The sequence below is a fragment of the Diorhabda sublineata genome, chromosome 9, assembly GCF_026230105.1.
Source record: "Diorhabda sublineata isolate icDioSubl1.1 chromosome 9, icDioSubl1.1, whole genome shotgun sequence".
In the NCBI taxonomy this organism is placed as follows: Eukaryota; Metazoa; Arthropoda; class Insecta; order Coleoptera; family Chrysomelidae; genus Diorhabda; species Diorhabda sublineata.
In genome coordinates, this window is record NC_079482.1 from 23,117,637 (window position 1) to 23,138,760 (window position 21,124).

General features: G+C 32.9%; 1 protein-coding gene across 2 annotated transcripts in view; it reads right to left on the minus strand.

The window, feature by feature from the left end:
- Positions 1 to 21,124, minus strand: part of LOC130449044 (amyloid-beta-like protein) — a 176,897-nt gene that overhangs the window by 8,548 nt on the left and 147,225 nt on the right. The window contains exons 3-4 of one of the 2 annotated variants that reach the window (XM_056786685.1): positions 11,676 to 11,823; positions 9,117 to 9,338 (exon numbers count right to left, since the gene is read on the minus strand). In XM_056786685.1, coding sequence (XP_056642663.1) covers positions 9,117 to 9,338; positions 11,676 to 11,823 — 370 coding nt within the window. The remainder of the gene's footprint in view (positions 1 to 9,116; positions 9,339 to 11,675; positions 11,824 to 21,124) is intronic. The other variant, XM_056786686.1, reaches the window with a different exon arrangement.

The window sequence follows — 21,124 nt, forward strand, 5'->3', positions numbered from 1 at the left end:
TTATTCGCATCCCAAAATACTGAAGCCATAACCTTCCCAGCTGATTGTTGTGCCTTTGGACGTGGTTCATCGGCTGCAGACCACTCAGATGATGATCGTTTTGATTCCGGAGTGAAGTGATGCATTCATGTTTCATCCATTGCCACACATCGACGCAAAAAATTGATTTTTTACGTATAAACATGCCAAACACTGCTCTGAATCATCAACACTTTGTTGTTTTTGATATACTGTGGGTAAACGCGGCACGTTTAAGTGAAGAAAAATACATGACAAAGCTGCAATCTTTTATCTTTTGACGTATTCTTAATGTAAAAAAGGTTTAATAAGATTTTCTTTTTACTTCAATGTTTTTAAAATGTTTCTGATATGTAGGACTGAGGCTTCACAATATTCCAATCAAATATATGATTTTATATTCCAAAAAATTATAAATACGACGCCTATGAAGTTTAAGTGAAAAACCAAAAGACGCATAAATGTCTACCGCAAATAGTATAATTTATAGACACTGACACTTAAACAAGTTTTTAATTTTATATCTTTAATTTAGATACTTGTTTCATCGGTAAACTTCCAGTTTTGAGATAAATTTTTAAGTATTGTGCCTATAAAATATAGGAATTGATTCTTCTAAAAATAGTTATACATATAAACAAGGAGGAAAAGTTCTGAATTTTCGATGATTTAATATTTAAAAATAATATTTCCACAATATTTAAGTCAAAAAATGATCATGTGAAATGTGAAATCTGAAATTAGTAGGCTATGTTTTATTTATAGCGACAATTAGACCTGCGTTGCTAAAAATAATCAAATAGCTATAAATTTAATTGTTTAGAAATTATTTTCAATACTATAAAGTGGAAAATGTCTGACATCCAAGTTGTTTTTGACTCCATCGGAACTAGTAAAAGTTGCCAAAATAGCGTCCCAAAAATTATTGCTATCTAAACCGCGGAAAATTTACGAAACCGCCTATTCAAAATTCATGAAATGGAAAATGAAAAAAACATGCAGTTCTTTCTCGAAAACAGTGTTATTGGCTTATTTTTCGAAATTGGCACAACAACAAAAGCCATCAACAGTATGGTCGAATTCATCAATGATTAAAGCCGTCTTCTCATTGAAGGTTGGCGACCACGGTTTTAAATGCATCTCTGTCCCTCGCAACATGAAACAATTCTCCGACGCTGAGATCCATTCTCTTATGTCACAGAGCCAAGATTTCTTCTTCCTGCCGATGCCTTTCTTTCTTTCTAATTGTCAACAGCTTTCTTTTGCGACTAATTCGTCTTAGCACTTCGTCGTTGGTGGTTGTATTAGTCCAGGATAGGATTTCTAACAAATTCAATGTCTGTGGCAGGGAGATCCATTATCCATAACCAGTTTGAATTAAGTTCAAGAAAACGTACTCAAAGAAAGTGATATAAACACCCAAGGTTAAATTTATAGAAACAAACATTAATCCTTAGCATATGCGGATGACACAGTACTACGGCAAAATCAAGGAAAAAACTTGAAACTGTATTTAAGTTACTGGAATAGAAGGCAAAAGAATATGGCTTGGAGATTAACGAGATGATTTCTATTCCGAGTCCGTTCAGGCGTTCTACCCAACCGATTTGCTTAATCTTTTTTTTTTCAATGAAAGGTATTGATGCACAGATCAGCCATCGACCATCGGATTTCATGTAATTTTCACCATTCTCAAGTTATACTCGAATGCGATTTCCCCCTGTACATTACTTATGGGAGCTTTTCACATACACAAGTTCTATCCTCAATATCTCAGGTTCTATTCAAGATGGAGACTTCGTTTTGGTTTAAAAACACTCGCTGAAACACTTTCTTTCTTTTGAGTTTTTGAACACTTTAATTGCTTGAGTTGGAGAGGAGCTAGGCGCGAACATTTAATGTGGAGTTATGGATTTTTGTAGGTTTTCGGCAATTTTTCTACATTCAAAGATCTATATCTCAGGTTCTAATATAGCTACAGAGTTCGTTTTGGTTTAAGAACACTCGCTGAAACACCTTCTTTCTTTTGAGTTTTTGAACACTTAAATCGGTTGAGTTGGAGAGGAGCTAGGCGCGAGCATTCAATGTGGAGTTATGGATTTTTGTAGGTTTTTGGAAATTTTTCTACATTCAACGATCTATCTCTGGTTCTAATATAGCTACAGAGTTCGTTCTTTTCTATTATAATGATTTCTGATACTTATTTAATGGATTCGATGCGAGCGATGCCGCGGGTAAAAGCTAGTAAGTAGTGAAGAAAGACAATTTAAAAACCAATATTAATATAAATAGGGATGGAATCGAATATTTAGGAGTCGCTATCACAAATAAAGCAGACGAATAAAGGAAAATAGAAACAAGAATAACAAAAAGTAGAAAAGCAGGAGGAATAGTATAAAAAATATCACGAACAGTTGAAATAAGAATGTACCAAACAATAATAGGACCGTAGGGTATTTGCGCACGTGAAACCTGGACAATGAAGAAAAGAGGGCGAAATAAACTTGAAATATGGCAACGTGAAATACTCAGAAAGACTTGGAATTAAAGAAGATGGACTGTACAGTAGAAAAACAAATAGAGAACTGTCAGAATTGTATAAGCACTCAAGTATAACCCAATTAAATCACAAGGACCGAGGAGGCATAGGTAGAATGACAGAAAATAGGGTAAACAAGTGCTAAAAGGTGAAGAAAATGGGTGAAAGAGGAGAGGAAAACCGAGGGAAATATAATTGGAAGAGGTCGAAAGAGATTTGAGAACAGTGAGGTGAAAAACTTGCAAAATGAGATGAAAAACAGAAAATCATGCGAATAAATCGTAAAACATCTCGAAAAGCGACTGCCAAATAGGCCTGTAGGGCTGATATATAAAATATATGAAATAAACGTGGTTCGTAGTGGCTCTTATTGCGCTTACAAATATTTGAATTTCGCTTTTTTTTTTAGAAACGTAACAGAAGATATTCCTTGTCATCTTATACATTTGTCTTTCGCTTATGCACTTAAAAAGTTTTGTTCAAACAGAGATCAATTCGTATAATTTATAGGCACTAAACTTGATTTATACTCGAAAATATAACTGAAAACTGAAAGTTTACAGAGAAAACAACTACCTCTCTGAAATTTACGAGATTCTTCCACCAGAGATATAAAATCGAGAAGTTGTTTAAATTTTTATAGCTGGTGTCGTATTTATGTGTTTGTGGAATATAAAACCGTATAATTGATTGTGATGTTGTGACGATAATCTTGCAAATATACAGTGCAGTGTGAAGCCTTGGTCTCATTTATAATCATGAAAAATATAATACAAAAGGCAGTTCCAGACGTTCAGCATCATACGAATCCATATGGCCAATTTTTAAGATAGAGAACTTTCGAAATAAGTAAAAATTTTCCTCGGTTTATTAATTTTTTCGATAGAAAAAGTGTTTTCAATCTCTTAACAAACCGCTGTTGTAAATAGATCATATTAACTAATTATTGCACTATTTTCTCAACCATATGTTATTTACTTAAGCCGAATTTAATCCCTACAGGTAAATTAGTCGCTAGGTTTTTATATTGGAACCAAAAAGAAAAACAAACGTTGCACTTTACTTTACATAGTTTCTTACAGTGTGAGCTGGTGCATTGTCTTGATGAAACAACACTTTCTCCTTAGACAAATGCGGCCGTTTTTAATTGATTTCTTCGTTCGAACGTTGCAATAAGTTCGCATAATATTCTGCCTACAAATAGAACGGTTTTTGACTTCTTTAGAGCCCGTTCTCTCTATTCACTCCAAGCTCCATCCACGGTTATGACACGGCGTAAAAATTTTTGGCGTTATTTCTGAGAAACATTACCACTCGATGGAAACGTCTTCATAATAAGCGACGTACCGCACTTTTTGAAATGCCTACTATGTCTGCTAGGTCGCGCATTGGATTTTCTTCAACATTTCTGGAGTCGTCACATCATTTGGTCGACCACTCCTGGTTTTCGTCGATCTGATTTAAGCTCTGCTATCCAAATTTTACTGTTGATACCTAAAGACTAGTCTCACCCAGAGCTGCCAAACAAAAACTAAACAACGTGGTGTCTTCAAACTTAAAACATTTGCCGTATAGATTGTTTACCTCGTAATACCCTGTACATACAGAGTTCAATGTTTAAATTTGAAATAATGAAGATATTATCAACTTCGCTGAGTCTTTAAAGATGATTTAATCTCCGAAAAGGGGATCCTTTAAACATTTTATTAGCAGTTTGTCAAACTAAACCAACTCGATTACCGACTGAAATAGAGAGAAGCCTTTGATATCCAAAATCGTGCTTAACGCACTATAAATTCTAGTGTTCCTCTATAAATAACCAATCTAAGATTGATTCAATGTATCTGGAACGAGAAACACATACGCTGTAATGACATGAATCAATCAAAACTCAACTCAAAGTAATCGTAAATACGAAACCAACGGATTCGTATTTCAATTGATAGACGTAGTTATAGAGGCACCTCAATCATTTCCGAATCGCTAGCGAATTTCTAGTAGGAACTCATGAGGCAAAAAATATTATGGTTAACGATGTTTTGGTTATTTTTAATAAAATAAAATCCAAATCAGAATCGGAGTCCTTAATCCTTTTCTGTTATTAATTGCTTTAAACATTTGCTGAATCGAATCTTGCAAACAATATTTTGAAACGACTCTATTTAGTCGACTCAATATAATTGTTTCAGGATTTTTTTGTGGTTTTTTGTATGTTGGTTCGAAGCATTCAAAAGCCAAAATTCAAAATACGGCTTTTGATTATTATTATATTGTTCAAAATTCCTCTATATATACTTTTTTTTTAATTCCAATGAACCATTTTTTCAAGTTTTTAATCTGAACGTTAATAAAGAAGAGGTTTGATTAGCACTTCCTTTAATCAAGTCGAAGTTAAATTTTAAATATAATTTGACTGGTCTGAGAGATGCAAAATCTTTGATGGGGCTCTGATTAATCTCAATATTTTAATTAAAAAGTCGCTTTTTTGTTATTATCGATATAATGATGAAGGGTTCTAGCTATCAAAGATGTTTAATGTTAATTTTTGTGAGCAACGAGAGTTTGAAAGAGAAACTAAGATTGCATAAAATTAATCTATTAATCACATGGCAAAATTAGAAATTGAATTGTTGTAGTTCTATTCTTACTTCGAGAAGCAAACAATAGATCCAAAAAAAAATAACCGAAATAAATGTAAATAGATTATTTTATTAATATAATAAAACGTAAATATCAGATGTCAATTTTTTAAATTTTGTACGAGGTTTGTCAAAAAATATGAACCTTTATTTTTTTCAATATCGAAAACTTTTTTTTGCTATAGGTATCCTAATAGGTTTAGGTCTGGGGATCTTGCAGGCCAAGCAAATTCCACAAATCCACAAATTAAAAGTTTACAGTAGATATTCTCGAACATTTCTGGTACTATGACATGGTGCCCCATCATGTTAGTACCATATGCGTTGTCTTTCTATTCTTGTTAGGTTGTCAGTATTCAGAATTCATAGTATTCCTGAAAAAAAGAGTCCAACTATTCTGTTCTCAAATATTTCACACCATACATTTGTTTTGAAACAATATTGGTCGCGACATTCGACTGTAAAATCCCGATTAGCGTCAGTCCATCAGCGGCAATGTTGTGAGCTTGTGATGTCCCATTAGAAGTAAACGTTCCATATAATGATTATCTTCTCTCCTTGGAACCAAGCACAAAATCAAAACCTTTTATTAAAATCTTCGGATTTTAGAGTATGAATTAACTGGGATTTGAAGGGTATAAATTTGATAGATTTTAATATCTTCGTAACTACATCTTTACTTACATCAAATGTGGCCGACCTTTTCCTTATCGAATCTTTTGGTTTTTCTACTGTTGAGTTTTGAATATCTTCAGTCAGTTATCTCCGACAATTTCAATTTTTTGTCAAGAGTCGATTTCAACGGCATTTTTGCTACTTCTTGAAGTACAATTAATAAAAACTGACGTTTTCAATTTTGATTACATTAGTTACAATTTCAATGCACATTAACATGATGGAATGTATTCTTTTTCGAAAGCTTTTACTAGACTAACTAAGAGAAATGTCACTGACAGAACCACCGTGATTTTAAAATATTTCGTTTATTTTTGGGTATTACAGTAGAAAATTTATTTTTCTGTTATGTATTATTTATTTATAACCGATTTAAATTCAATGCTAAAATATTTCTGATCAAGAAATTTAAGATTTAAGGTGTGTTTACTTGTTAAATAAGATCAATGTTGACGTGTTCTACAACTAAAATTCGCAAAATTCAAGTTTTCATTAAAGTTTTCATAATATTCCTATTAATATTTTGCAATTTGTGGACACTCTGTACTTCCAATGTCAAATGTAAATACTTGAATATTATTATTTTCGAAAGTAGGGATTTTCATAAGGAATAACTTTTTTTCGTAAAACTTACAATAAAAAAGTTTCCCATATGTTGCCAACCAGATATTACCATTTCATTGCTTTAAATCCACCTCACAGCCTGCATTGAAAATTATTTATTACGCATTCGTTTTGTAAATGTCATTTATTTTTTAAAATATGATTGGGGAGAGTACGATATCTCGCTTCGTTTTCGAGATATCGATACTTAAAGTTATAATCAAACGTTATTTCAAAATTCGCTTTATAGAACAGGTGGCGTTCAATACTTCGTTCCAAATGAATATTTTATGAATTCGAATTCAATATGAATCTTGTAATTCAATAAACAAAAGATTTTTCATTTAATTTTTATATTATATACCCCGATACTCCAAAATTATATTGAAAAAAACAGATTTTAATAGCGAAATGAATCATTTTTGATAAATTTCATCACTCTGTGATGAATATAACTTAACATACGATAAATACACGAAAAATTTGATTTTTTTCATAAATGATAATCGGTTGTTTTTCATTATTTATAAAATAAAAAATATATATAATGATAGTTTGAAGATTCAATCAGTAATTTAATATCCTATTTGGAGTAAAAAATACGTTTTGAATGAATTCAAAAGTTATTTATTTTCGTTTGTTTTATAATTGAAAAGCGAGACTACTGTAGTATTTCATATTTATCCTAAAAAAGTTCTGTAGCAATTATTTTTCATTATTTATCCTATTTTTAATGACAAAATCAACAGAATAAGAAAAATGGCTGCAAAAAATCGTTCCAAATCTACCCCCAATCTCCCCTCGCCAAACTCACTCGTTCCTCGCGGCCTGTGCCTTTTGGGCAGACCAGGGTCTGGGGTCTAGGGGCGAAGCCCCTTGTGGGGTTATGGGGCGAAGACCCCATAAGAAAAAAAATAATAATAAAATAAAACTAAAATAATTCTCACGCGAATTTTTTTTTGACAATTTTGGCTGTAAAAAATTCACGATTTTTGAACTTTTTACACTCAAAGTGCACCATCGATATCTCGAAAACGAAGCGAGATAACGAAAAATTTTATTCTTTATTTTCGTCTTATTTTGGGTCAAATCCAGGCGCCACGGAAATCGTACTCGTGCCATATGATTTATTTTAAATACCTGCTAAACATTAAAAAAATTACCAACGTATTAATCATGTTTTTCTCCTTTTCTAATAAATTCTCTAACAATATGTTTATAATTGGGAACCAAATTTAACAGTTTTTCTGAAGAATATAAATTAACAATTCATGTCCTGTTCAAATATGCATCAACTGGGTATGTACACATCGATGAGTGTACAGGAAGTTTTCCATATGATGCATAATTGAGGAAAAATCAATCAAAACCGACTATGTACATACTAAACGATATTTGAAAACGTGTTTTCCCACAATCTTCCGTGAAATACAGCAGCTGAATTTTGGAATAAACTGATCAGTTGACCCAAGGCATAAGCATTATCAATTATTAGTATACGTATTCTGTAAAATGAAACATACCACCCGATAAATTATGTTTTCCTGTTGTACTACTTTCTTCCTAAATGAATATAAGGTAAAATATGCTACTGATCCAATTCGTATATATGTTTATATTGACGGATATTGTCGTGTCGATTACTTTTTCCCCCCGCGAACGACAATTTTGAAATTTTGAAACTGAAACATACGCAAGCGCTCGCGTCTCCCATACTTCCTACTTAGTGGATATTGATCTTGAACTTAGGTTGTAAAGACGTGTCTTGGCAGCTGATTCCTCAGTCTTGCACTTCTCCAAAGAAATAAGTTCCGATAAAGTCCTGGGCGTCTGCAGGCGAACTCGGTGTTCGTAAGCCACACCTGCATGGCGAGTAGGTCTTGCAAATACTGCTCTATATTGGACGGAAGATCATTTACCGTGGAAGTATCAGTAAAACACAGTCCGATCGACGATCTTTCTTCTGTGATCTAAGCTGTCAAAGTTTTTGGTCAACTTTGGATCGCCTTTAAGTCGAACTGCTCTCTTCTGCATTGAGTCGCGAATCTTCAGGATATGATTGGGAGCCGAGCTCCAAATGAATCTGGGGCTTGTAGAGGATTAGGAGCTGTTGTGGAGTATATAGCTTATTGGTATTAAAGGAAGCTCCAGGTTTTGATGATCAGGATTACAGTTTTTTCGAGTATATCAGTTTTACAGTCGGAATTCTTTGATAATTTTTATAGTCTCTCAAATATGCGTAGATGGAGTATTCAAAAAAAAAAAAATGAAAATCAAAAAATGCAGAAGTTTTAGATTGTAACTTACTAATAATGTTTATCTCGAGTGGTAGAAAGTTACTAAGATATTTTTACGTGTTCTATATCAATAATGAGGTATTAATTATAATTGATATGTTCTCAATTTTATGTTTTAGATTTTGATAAAACAATAATCTGAAGTTTACTTACTTAAATCAACGGAAAAATTTTAGTCCGATACAGAAATAATCTATACTAATAAATATTATCAAGTAAAAAACATTGTATTAGATTTTTCTAACTTAGCTGATTTTATTATTGCATCTGGAAATTTGTATGTCATTTATTGGATATTTAATCACATGAACTGTACTATTGAAATTTAAAATATCAGAAACTAACCTTTGAAATGTTTTGGACAACATACGAATTCTACACCGCTGAACAAAGAAATTCCGCATGGTAATAACATTGCAAAGGACCTAAGTTGTAATCCTTTATCTTGACAAGCATTTCCTGCTGTTGCATTCCAACGACCGAATGTCCAACAATTGCTTTGATTGTGAATGTGATCGAACATGCAATTTTCAGGTACTAAAAGAGCATCTGATTGAAATGGACCTTCTGAAACAAATAATAATGAAAATATTAGTAATTTGAACAGAATATTCAGTATACATAAAGAAATACACATCCGATATTTCCAAAATTGATTGTCAATTGATAAATAATAATACATTACATCCTTAATAAATACTTTTTAAGACAAAAAATGAATTTTTACGAGCCATTTAAAATTTGATTAAAAAAATACAAGTTTTATTTAATCATTTAATATAAAAGTTCCACAATATTATCTTTTGAAAGTACTCCAAAAAATGAGTTTATTTCTGCATTCATCACTTCTTTTTCTCTTAATAGAACCCTGTCGCGTTTAATTTCGAATATTTAGCCTCCTCCAAAGCTTATCTTGAGTCACTGAGCTACAGCTCAATTTTTCTGGTGATCTGCCTAGTGGTTTCCGTTTGTTTGGTTTCTGGTGTTTTTGACCATTTTGCCCAACTGTTTTCTGGCATCTTTTTGACCGCGTTTGCGTTCTTTAAACCATCTCACCAAAGCTTGAAATCATAGATCTTCTCGAATATCCTAACTTCTCATTCTATCTTTGAAGCTCACTTCCTAAATTGTTCTCTTGTTGTTTATACGTATAACAACCGGTATAAAAATGAAACAAAATGGTCAAAAAAACCAGAAACCAAACAAACGGAAATCACTAGGCAGATCACCAAAAAAGTGGAGCTGTGGCTCAGTGACTTATTGCTTTAAACGTAAATGGGCTTGATCAGGTAAACAATTGGATACGACCCGCGAAGCGACTTTGCCAGCGTTGGAACAGGCAGAAGGCAATTTACAACCGCTCGTGATGATCGCTTCATTGTGGCAACAACATTATGAAATCGTCACCTAGATGCCGTTCAAGTGCTACGACAGCTCCGTGAGGTGCGGGGAGTGACTCTCAGTCAGTGGACAATAAGACAAAAACTGCAGGAAAATAATCGGACCCTTAAAACACCTGCCATTGCCAATGGGGATCTGTTCTGTTCTCAGATGAGACCAAAATATTCCTCCATGGAAGCGACGGAAGAGAGTGATTTGCAGTGTTTATGTAGGAGGTTCCTGCATGATCTCGACTGCAAAATCTATAGGAGTACCAACCGACCCTGTGTACATTCGTAGGGGTTATCGAGTTCAAGGAAAAAGAGGTTTAATGGGCGACAGATATATCGAGGAGATTTCAACAATTCATGTGGTATCCTACGTTGACTACATTGAAGACTAATTTACATTGACCTAAACTCGGTATAACATTTATAGGATGAGCTAAAAAGAAGAATTCGAACTAGATTTCCTACTCCAAACTCGATCACAGAACTTATTGTAGCAGAAGAAGAAGAGTAGCTTAATATCTCTCAAGAAATAACATCTAACTTGATTGGATCTATGCCTAATCGTATGAGATATGTTATTAGTGCAAGAGGAGGTCATACCCACTATTAAGAAATTAATTGTTGAGTTTTAAATTGTCAATAACCCTATTTAGGTTCATAAGAAGGAACTCAGCATATTAACTTGTCTTTCAAACAGCATATTTTCTTTTTGATCTAATGAATAATTTGAAAAAAATTATATTTAAAGTGAAAAGTTTACAGTAGGCCGAATTCTCTGCACGTAAATATATTTGGATCCTCAAAGTTGCATATCCATTAAGGAAATTACATAAATCCGAAGACTTTTTGTTATGTCTATTGGAAAAAGCATATTCAGCTCGATTTTCCAATGTGTTTGACGGTAACAAAATGACCCTGAGTGGAAATCGAGAGATAAAGGATTAACTTCGGAGAAGCGGTTAGTGTAGACGTCCTAAACTCCATTGAGAATTCTATAGAAACCTAACTAGGAACAATATATCTCAGAGACAACTTCAACTCCCTATAATCAATAATTCTCTTCTATTAGTTAACAGCCTCCTACTGAAGGTTTTATTCCAAACGTATTTAAAATGATTTGAAAGTGATTAATAACTATCTAAAACTATCACATTGATAACTAAGCGACGGAACGAATGTTGGTACGTTGTTCCGTTATGAGTGATTTTCGCAGCGTTGTTCCTTTTTTTGCTTGCGTCCATTATAACAAAATACAATTTTGGTCACCCAGATAATCCAGATATCCTCCATGCGTTCCTAAATGAGGTCTGTTAAACTTATTTCTTGATTCTTAAGGTTCCTAATTTTGATAAAGGCACTTTAGGGATGTAATATATAATAAAAGATAATAAAATAAAAAATTATTCAATATAAATTTCAGATGATCGTCCACAAAATGCAAATTTGAATCCACAAATCTGCACAACTTGAATTGTAAATGTAAGCCAATAAAGGTAAGTTGTAAATCACTTACCTAAACATCTAAATGGTTTCACCCATCGTGCAGTTTTGCATTTTCCCCTTGTTTGAGCTGCTGATGACGACCCAGCGCGACACCAAGATCCAATTTTCAAGTAATGGCTGCTTTCTACGATGTTTGTTATATCTCTCTTGGGATATACCTGAAACAAAAAACTCACAGTTACTCACCCGAGTTTTTACTTATACATATTTTTTTATGGTTTACATCAAAATTTTATACACGAAGTAGAGATTCGTTTTAAGGTGTGTTATTCCAGTCAATGGTACCACATTTATTCATTCGAAATTGATCCAATTTTTTGTTCATTCTCTTATTTCCAACTTATAATTGTTACCGCACGTATAGATGACGACATCGGTGGCATTTTTAATTATTTTTCGTTAATTTCAAGTGTCAAACTTCTTTATTAGTTGCTTTCCAATTTATTGAGAATTTTGTGAACGAAACCATGGTTTCGACGCCCATGAGCTGAGCGCACCAGAATCAGTTGGAACAAACTTCGGTCAAGTATCAAATTTTAAAATATTCCACGAATTGTTTGTATATTTGTTGTCGTTTCCGAAATACCAGATTTTTGATTGATTCAATACAAAATACGAATACTACAGAAGAACTTCTTTGCAACTATTCTTTTTCTTATTCATTTATTTCTAAGATATCATGATCTGAGTTAGTTTTGCAGATTCCTCTGTATCAGTTCCTGGGAGGTAGACCGTTCATCTCTTAGGTGGTCATCCGGGTTCTCTTTTCCTTATTGGTTTGCCATTTTTCTCGCGTGGGCGTACCAGTATCTTTTTCTTTGTCTATATATATATCGAAATGGCCACTATGAAGATCACCAGTTAAACGTAATCTTTTAACTGGATTACCAACTGCACCAAAACTTGCATAAAGTTCGTTGTTGCAATAAACTTGAAATAAGAATGGAAGCTAGCGACATATCCTGAACGTACTCAGTGTAATGATTATTACCTTCAGCAACGTGCCTGACGATAGTTTCGCGAACCACTTCTGTGTCGTATACTGCATAAGAAAGACAATTAAAAAGACATACACTAACGCCAATAATTGAAATCACCTTATGTGGTATGTTAACTTAATATCTATCGACATTTTATAAAAGCAGTTCTTTCAAATTGACCTATACACAACATTAAATTTGACACTTCAACAAATTCACACAGTAAATTAATAGTTTAATTCCTAATTCCTAGTAAATTAGGAATTTAATTCGTATTTCAATTCGTAATAGCATAATTTCTAATTAATAATTTGAATGGAAAACAAATAAAGAACCTTTTCCGTAAAACGCTGGTACCCCAATTTCATATTTAACCCTTTTTAAAGAAATCAAAAAGAAATTTTCAAAAACGGCAAAATTAGTTTTTAAGTATTCCCACGGGACCCATTTCTAAAAAAGAATCTCTTTGATATCTCATTTCGTCATGAAGAATTGTTAAATATATGGTTCCGTAATAAAAATTTTTGTTCAACTCTTTGAACCCTTTCCAAGTCGAATTTTGAAAATCGCAGAAATTGGTTTTTAGGTATTTGTACGGAGAATGTTTTAGTGCAAAAACAAAGTCGATATCTCAATTGGCGACCGAGAAAAACGAAAAAATCGAATCGAAATCGGTTTTACCCGTTTAAAATCGAAATTTCGCAAAATCCTTTCTTAGCGCACCTGTACACACCGATACAAACATTCCCTCAATGTTTCTATCTTTAATAGCCTTGGCTGAGCTCATCATATTTCGTTTTTTGATCTGACGAACAATTAAAAAAATATATAGTAGAAGTCAAAACTTTACCGATTTCTATGTTTAGTTAAGGTCTTTTTTATCAAAAATTCATAGCACCTTCATATCAATTTAATTTCTATAAAATAAATAGAAATGTTGCCAGTTGCAGGTTTGATTTTAATACTAAAAATGTATTTGTGAATAAAGTTTAAATGTGAAAACTGCGATGCTGTGAAACATTCATGTGAGAAAAAATAGTCTTTTTATGACTGACACAGTTGACTTTCAAAATTACATTCCTGTAAAGTCTTCGGAGGATATTTTATTCAAATATTCTCCTTTTGAGGAACGTAAGTTAAGACGGAATCTGTAGATTGAATACAGCACTCGAAAATATTCAATAAGATGATTTCTGTGAGATATAAAATATATTGAGTTAGTTGCTTTAAATTCTACGAGTGCACTTGAATATATATATATACATATACAAAAACGAAATTACATTATTAAATATTCAAAACGAGGATTATTTTGGTACGGATAAGTAGTAGCTTGTTATAGGGAATAAATTGAAAATTTACTAGAGCACAAGCGTTTGAAAATAATTATTGTGTCGAGAAAGTTTAATTTTCACGAGTGTAGAAAACACTCACCAGTTGAATAATTATAATTAATTAGTGCAATTCATTAAGTTTTCTATGGTAAAATATGAAACTTCATCTCTTTTTCTGTTACGTTAATTGAGGAAGTTTAAGGTGGTTTTTCAATAGAGTCGCATTCATTAGAAACTGGAGTAATAGAGAACAGAGGTATAAAATAGACGAGAAAATAATAGAGTATACAATTCCAATAGTAAAGTATTTTATAGTTCGTCCAATATCAATTGTATAAAACAATTATGCAAACAACAATTTATATTTCATAAATACACGTCACTCATACCAAATCTAACAAACGGTCAGTCCACGTGGACTCATCATCTCCACTGTTTACCAATCAAAACATCGAATCGTAAACATAAATGCATTTCTATTGTCCGAAGTCGTATGTACACAATTTCTTCGGAATATTCCTGCTAGAATCTTTAGACTAAGGGCTAATAAAGAGTAGTGAGAATAACGACAGGTGTGAATTTTTAATTAATATGCGATGTACAGCATTTTTGAGAAGCCCACTTTCTCTGCTAGGTCACGCACAAACAGACGACGATCATAAAGTGGATTTTGTTCAACATTTCTGGAGTCCGTGCCCTTATTTGGTCGACAACTGCGATGCTGGTCTAGGACCATCCTCGTATATGAATTTAAACTGATATTATTCTGTCCTTTTCTCGCAATGTCTATGTATCGATTGTCCCAATATGATAGTGTAATAATGTTACAATTCTTGGACGATAAATTACGTCATCTCATCTCATTGTGTACTGACTTTCATATATCCGGACGGATGTCAAGTTTAGCTCTCCTTTTAGCCAACAACGAACATCCTGAATAAACACAAACCGGAATATAACAAACAATCAAAAATCCAGGTATCGTAAATTTGAGAAGGGTAGGTTAAAACTATAAAGTCGTTATAGGGGTAGATTTCATATTTATATATACTTTCAATTTACTGGAATATTTACAGAGCAAAGGTAAACATGAATATACTGAAGAATTGGAAACCCGCCTTTTTTATTCCGTAGCAGTACAAACTATATTTTTCTATAGCAAATTCTTTTTAAAACAATGAGAATGTTTACATAAATATTCTCAAAAACAGACGCGTTATTGCCATGTTAATTTAGTTAAACAAACTCTAGGTTATAGTAGAATAAAACAAATACAAAAGAATAAATTTATAATTCATGAACGACCAAAGAAATAAAGAAACACGTTAAAAACGAATGGAAGAGCATAGTTAGCACAACATGCTTCTAAAAGAGACTACGGAATACGTAACATGTCACAATGACAGTTGAACAAACATTTGAGGGTGCTGAATCTGGCTAATAGGGTGCATAGAACACAGTTCTTCCTTTTCAATCCATTGTTTTGATTGTTCTTTGGAGCCGTTTTGTGGATTCTCTTCAACATTACTGGAGTAGGCACCTCATTTGGTCGACCACTGCAATGCTGGTCTTCGCACATACAATAGGCTCGAATTTATCTTCTTTTCAACTTAATCCTCATGCAGTACACACTTTTCCTCGTCTAAACACTCTTTCGCAATTCGATGTCTCATGCTTTTCCCAGGGCTTTCATGTTTGTTTAATATAATTTTCTAAATTCAGTTAGAAATAGAAATCATAGTAAATTGTGAATACAATGTACACGAAGAGATTCAGTCATTTTCATAAATCAAGAGACTTGCATGTATCTGTCGTGTATTCAAGTGAAAATACTGAAAAAAACGCATTACATAGTAGAATTTGTAGTGCCGTAGCTCTTGAAAATATAACTATAGCGTACGACGTAGGCTAAAATAGACACCCCATATATGCGGTAACGGCATTAAATTTTCGGGGAAAACCAAAAGGAAGGTCATAAAAATGCCGTTTGACATGGTAAAAGACTTTTCGTTGGAATATGCACATACATAATACCTACAGGAAAATGTGTTTGATAGTCTTTTTTAAAAAAAAAGTGGATGAGAATAACGGTTGTTTTTTTTTATTGAAGTTTCCGTTATGTGAGTAATGGTATACGGAAATATTAATAATTTATGAGTCGTATATGTATGAGTGTTTTAAAAAAGTTATAACGTGCTTTAATGAAACGCCAAAAGCTATATGCGAAAATTATGCATGATATATAGAAATTTTTAGTAAAAGTGTTGTTTTGCATTGTTGGATTTTAATTAATTCTTCTAGCGGTCTTTTTCGATTTCAGTCTTATTACAATTTTAATAATTTTTTTATATTTTCATCCCCAACTAGGTGATTATCAAGCAAAGTAAATCTGTGAATCATGAAACTAACCTAAAGGCCGCTCGACATACAATACAGCGTGCAATGCAATGCAATGCAAGACGCAATAATTCTTGATAAAAGCTGATTATTTTATGCAAGATATCGCTTTTGCAACATTATCGGCTTGGTGTCATTTTTATTGCGTGCAAGCTGCAATTCTCATTATTTTTGGCTTAACAACCACCAAATGTCAGATCAACTGACGTCCGTAAAACTAAAACTGTAAGTTTGGTGAAATGGCAAGATACTTGCAAATGTCTAGCAACGTGCAACATTCGTCCATGCAATTTCTTGCATTGTATTGCATCGTGTCAACATCCTCTTGCAATAACAAGTTGGTGTGATAAGACTTTTATGGTTTAAATAGTTATGACCCCGTGGTAAGCGGGATTTTCTCATTTGGTGAAGTCTGTCTGATGTCGGTTGAGGCCGAGGATTCACTGATTGTTTGATTTTTTTCAGATCGTTTTGTGTTCCACTCCATATGCTCTACTGAATTGATTTGATTGTCATTAAGGGAAAATCTATTCGGATAGAGCTCTTGTTGTTTGTTGCTGATCGGGCTTTTCCTTTTATACCACAGTGTGATTATACAAACATAAATTCGAAAATGGCATCTTCATTTTTTAAGTACGCCATTTCTACTATAAGGCGATTGAAAGTATGAAGTGAAATAAGTGATCGTTAGTATTAGAGAGAGTAATTTTTTGATCGAGATACCGTGGACAGCTCTGCAAACAAACAATGCAGTCCTTAACAGAGCAAATTTGATTCGGGAGTTGGTGGTTAACGTTAAATGCAGGAAAATAGCTTATTTGTTTAGTATCCTCTAGTTGATTATGAAGGGTAAAGTTGAAGGTCGTATTGGAAGGAAACAAGCGAATAATTTAGAGAATGGACTAGGATAAGACAAGAAGATATAGAGAGTTTTGCCATGCTGATCGCCAACATCAAGGGTACTTGATACGGCACGCTAAGAACAGAATTTTTTTGATCCTGTAATATGAATGAGTGCTTGTAGTATTGCAGTATATGCAGGAATAACCGTATTGAAATTGGAAAGGCACTTTATATTCGATAATTAAATCCTTGAGGGGGAGAGCGGGAACATTATTATGTAAGCCCCCGTTTTGCTTAGCCGACTTTTATAAACTTAATGTTATTCGAAAAAGTTTTTGTCCATATCTTATGAACGGATTATATTTCTGCTTCAGGGAGTAAAACATTATAGCAAAAGTGGTATCGAGGAACACGCGGAAATTATTTCCAGAATCAGCTTTTTTGGTCCACCACTAGAGAGTTTATTTGAAAATATATTTAAAAGAAAATTTTTTAAAAGTTTATCAAATCAATTGGCACTTCATATACTATACTACTATAATCGAATTCTTCAATAATTTTGTGAATCTTTTATTTAGCAAGGTTTAATCTATCTTTTAAAGGCGATGAAAATGTCATCCATCATTTTCTATGGATAAGATCAGTCACTGACTGAAGGATTGGACAGCAGTTTCAATTGGTGCCATTGAAATACTTCATATTGCCTGTCGTATTCTTTCAATCATATCATCTCTTGTCGTGGATCCATTGGTGTAAACGAGATTTTTTATTCGGTCCCATGAAAATCTAAATAAGGTAGGACTGGAGATCTGGATGGCCAAATAAAAAAACTTCCACGACTTATCCACCTATAAAGGTATGTTGGAACTAAAAAGCACCGAACATATATGGAAAAATGTGCCGGGAAATCATCATGTCACGACGAATGGCCAATGGTATGTGATAAAAAGTGTAAGTTGTTTCTTAAAAAGTCTATCTTCTTCCATTAACTGTTTTATTAGAAAAAAAAAATGGCTCAATTATTTGTTCAGAACCACAAGTTTACAAACCAACGACCCTAATGTTACTTCCAACGGGGGATTCGATTCGGACCAGTAGTGCATAATATAGTGATTTACTCTACGAAACGTTGCCACATCTGTCTACAACATTCGTATTTCAGGATCGTCTTGTATAAAATTTACGGCTTTACATTTAGATAACGTCATCTAGTAACAATAATAAAATTATTATTTATATTACTCCAGCCTAATAAACGTTTACAGCCGTTTACAAGTTTTTAAGATATCTCGAAATACAAAAAAGATATGGACATGCCGTTTTCATTATTTTATTGATGATTTAGTTCACTTTTGAAGGATCTTAAACTTTTATGTTTCACAATATTTGAAATACTCGAAACAGCGTCCTATAGCATTCACTTTGCTAATTGAATTGCTTATCATTTATATTTTGTGTTATTGGACAAAAACTTTGAAAAAAAAATTGAGTTTGTGAAAATCGACTAAGCAGGACCGGACTAACAAGGTTCACAATCTCTCCCCACCTTTTATTCGATGAGATAGATTAAAGACTTCGATTATAATATATAAAGTGTAATTCAATCCGATACGTTTTTAAAACATTTGCTTTCCATCATATTTTCAAATACACCCTCTAGTGGTGGATCAAAAAATCTGATTCTGAAAATAACGTGTTTCTCGGCGTCATTTTTGCTATAATCTTTTATATTGCCAACACTCATTCTTACTACTAAATCTGTCGCCAGTTATTTCTCATAAAGAGCTTCGTTAATGGAAGTTGTTTTGGAGAAAAATTTTTTACCTTTTCAGCTACATGTTTCTTTGATTGACGTTCTAGAACAGAAAATTTTTTCCGGCAATTTTCTGATGTTATGCTATTAAATTCTCATAACTCATAATTGTTTTTATCGATACCATTAATTAATGGAAAACAGTTGAATAATATATGAATGTATACTCAATATTAATTTACGTTTAACAATAAACATTTTTTGTTCAATACCATTTTGAATTGTATTGCATAATGAGATATGAGGACGATATGGAATCAGACTATCTGAGCTTCTTTTTTTTGAACAAAACTGCAGTAAAAAATTGATGCGGTCCATAAATCAAGATCGATCAGAAATAAATTTTCTCGTATTCGAATAAAAACCTGTGGAATTCATACGGTTTGCATATTATAACTAATGGACAACCATTTAACTTTATAGCGATTCCGGATACTCCCGTGTGCGAGTTTGAACGTGTATTGACATTTTGGGAATCAGTCCCTCTATGGTTAGCTGTTTTATATAAATGGACACATTGGGAGATTGCTATAAAATGAGTTTAATGCGTTTCCATTCAGGTTTTATAGACGTACAGCGTGAGGAATTGTCATTTTATTATCATTTTTCAAGTGCTCTGAACTATTTATAAATAAAATTCAAATAGGTGACCTTGGAATCTGGTGATGATAGTTAAATAAAAAAGGAAGAGATAAGTAGGAATGCTAAGGGAATATTTTCAAAAGGTACTGAATGTGACACCTATGACTAAAATACACTAGAGGAGAATTAGAAAAAGACACACGCAAAGAGACAATAATGTTACTGAAGAAATATTAAAAGTAGGAGTGTTATTACAAAAAGATAAATGATTTGACACCATACCTGGAAATTTGGATTAATAATTTGAGTGCTGCCAATGAAATACTTAATACTATGTTATTAAAATATCACTCAATAAGTCTTGTGATTAAGAAAAACACATTTTTCTGCCAAAAATTGATTTTTTTATCAATTTTATCTCCTTCAAAAGCAATACAATCATTCCAAAGCTTCTTTAACTTCTCTATGCCGTGCTTGTAGAAGGATTTGTATTTTACCTCAAAATAGACTTCAGTTTCATCAATTGCTTCTTCATTTGAGCTGAATTTTTTACCAACGAATAGCCAATAGTCACTGGGGGCCAGATCTGGACTTTATGGTGGACAAGGAAGCAACTCGAAGTGTAATTGGTTCAATTTTATGATACTTGCCATTGTGAATCGGTGCATTGTCTTGATGTAACAGTGGTTTTTTTATTTGACATATGAGGCCGTTTTACCTTGATTTTTGCATTCAAAATATCCAACAACTCTATGTAGTATTCGCTATTGAATAGTCTATGAATAATATTCCATGCGCATCCCAAAATACTGAAGCCATAACCTTCCCAGCGGACTGTTGTGCTTTTGGACGCTTCGAACGTGGTTTATCGGCTGCAATCCACTCATATGATGATCGTTTTGATTCCGGAGTGAAGTGATGGATCCATGTTTTATCCATTGTCACATATCGACGTCAAAAATCTGATTTATTAGGTGGAAACATAGCCAAACACCTATCCTAACCTAACCTAACCAACCACTGCTCTGAATCATCCACAGGTTGTTGTTTTTGATAGATTGTGAGTAAACGCGACACCCACTTTGAATAAAGCATTCTCATGGTCAAATACCACGTCATTTTAATTATATATAACCAATTTTATGTAATAATGTTCACCATCATCGGTGTGACCACGTTTAAATTCAGCAAATCAATAACAAATGGTTCTTTTAGATAAAGCATCGTTCGGATAATACTTTTGAAGCCAGTGCTTAGCTTATACTTTTTTCTCATCGAGAAGCAATAATAGATTAACACACAATATTGTTTTGAATCCATTGCTTTGAAAATATCAAAAGTATCTTCACTTAAATGGCTGTAACTTTCTACTGACTATTGCATAAAATTTCACTTTTGAAAGTTGTTATATTAATGTTTTTTAAAAGATATTACAAATGTTAACACACCGCAATTCTTAACTAATAAATCACCCGATGATAAATACAAAAGTATTGGAAATATATTACAA